At 35.4% G+C, this 2,500-nt stretch overlaps 1 protein-coding gene across 1 annotated transcript in view; it reads left to right on the forward strand.

The window, feature by feature from the left end:
• Positions 1–1,122: 1,122 nt before the first annotated feature.
• The window catches only part of LOC138007432 (translocator protein-like), a 6,409-nt gene continuing 5,031 nt past the window's right edge, over positions 1,123–2,500 (forward strand). The window contains exon 1 of the mRNA XM_068854328.1: positions 1,123–1,266. Coding sequence (XP_068710429.1) covers positions 1,161–1,266 — 106 coding nt within the window. The 5' untranslated portion in view covers positions 1,123–1,160. The remainder of the gene's footprint in view (positions 1,267–2,500) is intronic.

The raw sequence follows: 2,500 nt of genomic DNA on the forward strand, positions 1-2,500 counted from the left end.
AATCACTAAATTTTTGCATATATTGAGGTTGTTTTTTTGGATGAAAATAGATATATAAATGAATGTAATAAAAGCCAGAAAATTATTTTCTGAAAAAAAAAATAACCCTCCTAGCAGGGGAAGCAGATTTGGCGCAGTGGTGAGAGCACTCGCCTCCCACCAATGTGGCCCAGGTTCGATTCCTGTACGGGTTGCCAGAAGTGGGTTGACTTTGTTTGGTTCTCTACTCTGCTTTGAGGAAACCTTCAACAGGTTCCCTGGTTTGCCTCCCTCAGCAAAAACCAGCATACCACTGATTCCAGCTGGCTGTAAGCTGTGCTCCAAGATCATGCATGAACTGTGTAGTGGATGCCAGAGGCGCCATACTATACTTTTTGGTTTCGATCTTGTTGAGCTGTGTGGTTGCTGTACTTTGTGACAACGACTACATGTAGCAAGACTAGCAATACAGTTATTTTAATATTCTGTACATAAATGTTGCTCCCCAATAATAAACTTCCAAGTGGATACTGAATGAGCTAGTCCACTGTCAATTTGTTATTGTATTATAGAGTGGCATTGATTTTTACCTGTTTTGTGTGCTTCATATTATTTTTAACTTGTAGTTTGATTCCCTGTACTAAATAATGAATGAATGTTTAGTTTCCTAATTAAACCAAAATTTGTGGATAGTGGGACATTGAGAAATAATTTTTCTGGTGGCTGATATTGAAATATAGTAATTATATTATTTCAACATAAACAAAAGAAATGTTTCAAATTTAGAAAACAAGAACAGATCAGGTTTCATAAGGGCAACAACTGGTGTGCATGTGTATTGCAGTTTGCAAATGGTAATAATGTTCCTGTGACAATAAAGAACCCACACACTGAGCATTGTCATTAGGGAATGGGGCTTTGTTGTTCCAGGTCCTGTCGTTCTGATCATGGTCAGATCTTAAGTTCGGAATTAGCAACAATGCATTGATAAATAATGACATACCAGTACGAATTTGATTGATAAACAAAAAGGAGAAAAAATTGTCACAGGTTGGCAGCATTTATATTTTGGTACATTAGTTTGCAATTTGCTGTTGTGATCATGAAGCATCAGTTACTGTAGGTTAATTGCTTATTGAACATTTTTTGTATCAATAATGTTAAGGCAGCCAGAGTGAAAGATGCAAAAAACGTGGATTGTCATTGGTGGTTCAGTCCTACTACCAAATGTAGGAGGATTCCTTGGAGGATATATCACTAGATCTCAGATTAAAGATTGGTATGAAGGTAAGTGGTGGCTTCAATAAAATTGAAAGAGGTTGGATGTGACATAAAAGACAGGAGGTAGGCAGGAGGGTGTTTGTCTGATGAGGCCAGATGCTGATGCAGACAACACTCTCTTATTTGTCTGATTATGAAAGCAACATTTTAATCTGTTTTTGAAGTTTATTGAAAATAGTCATTTTTAAACTTCAAATGAGACATCATGTACTTTATGGGCCATTCCATTTTAGAGTAGCTTTCAAACATATCTTTTGATACCCAACCATGGATATTTGGAAAGAGGATACCCCAAAGTGTTCAGGAAATAATTTGTCAAAAGTTTGTTTTGTGGTAAACGGCAAAGAGAGGCCATTGATTGTTGACCAATGAGAAGCTTGCCTAAGTAGCTATCAAGCTGTAATATTTCAAATTATTATAGCAGGGCACGTTAATTTCAAAAATCTCATCAAGTTAAAAAACTGAGTCAATGCAAGACAAAGTTAAATTTTCAGATAGGTTTTGGGGCATCTTGAATGTTATTGCTGAATTATATTGAAAAACATTTCTGTTACGGACATTACGTGATGTCCGTAACAAAAACAGACCTTTTTTCTTTTTTCTCCGCAATTAAAATCCAGATCTTTTCATGAGCTGGGATCCTTTTTTAGCTTGAAGGGGCCCAAACTACGGCATTGAGAATTTGCAACAACAATGTGAATCACTGGAGAAAATGCAACAAGTTACATGTAATTATAATATCCTGCCTGAAATCAAAGAAAGTAGAGTAGCTTTGCATTCAGAATGAAGTTGCAGTTGTGTCATGGGACACAATGAAATGGAGGTAACTAATTTCCAACCTTGTTTCTCGCAAAGGGGGATTGGAGGAACAAATAAATCTGTACAAATGTAATATTATTAAACTGTAAATAGTCAAATATTTAGTTTAATTCTTAGGCAAAAATGTTAAGTATAAGGAACTTGCCTGCAAATACAATCTTATAGAAAAGAAAATATAGAGGATAGAGAATAATATAGAGTTTCCTCTAAATGCTTACAATGACAACACGTTAGAGCAATAGTAACAAAGCCAGCTCCGTTGTTTTAACTGCAGTAACACTGTGTACTGTACATGTATCTAAATGTGATTTAAATTTCTAATTAATCACCACTTTGAATTTAAAAATCTTGGACATTTTTCAACAAGTACACATTGCCTGCAAAAAGTCATTTCAGTTCACACAGTTGGTACCTCTCACTT

Source organism: Montipora foliosa, chromosome 6 (genome assembly GCF_036669935.1).
Source record: "Montipora foliosa isolate CH-2021 chromosome 6, ASM3666993v2, whole genome shotgun sequence".
In the NCBI taxonomy this organism is placed as follows: Eukaryota; Metazoa; Cnidaria; class Anthozoa; order Scleractinia; family Acroporidae; genus Montipora; species Montipora foliosa.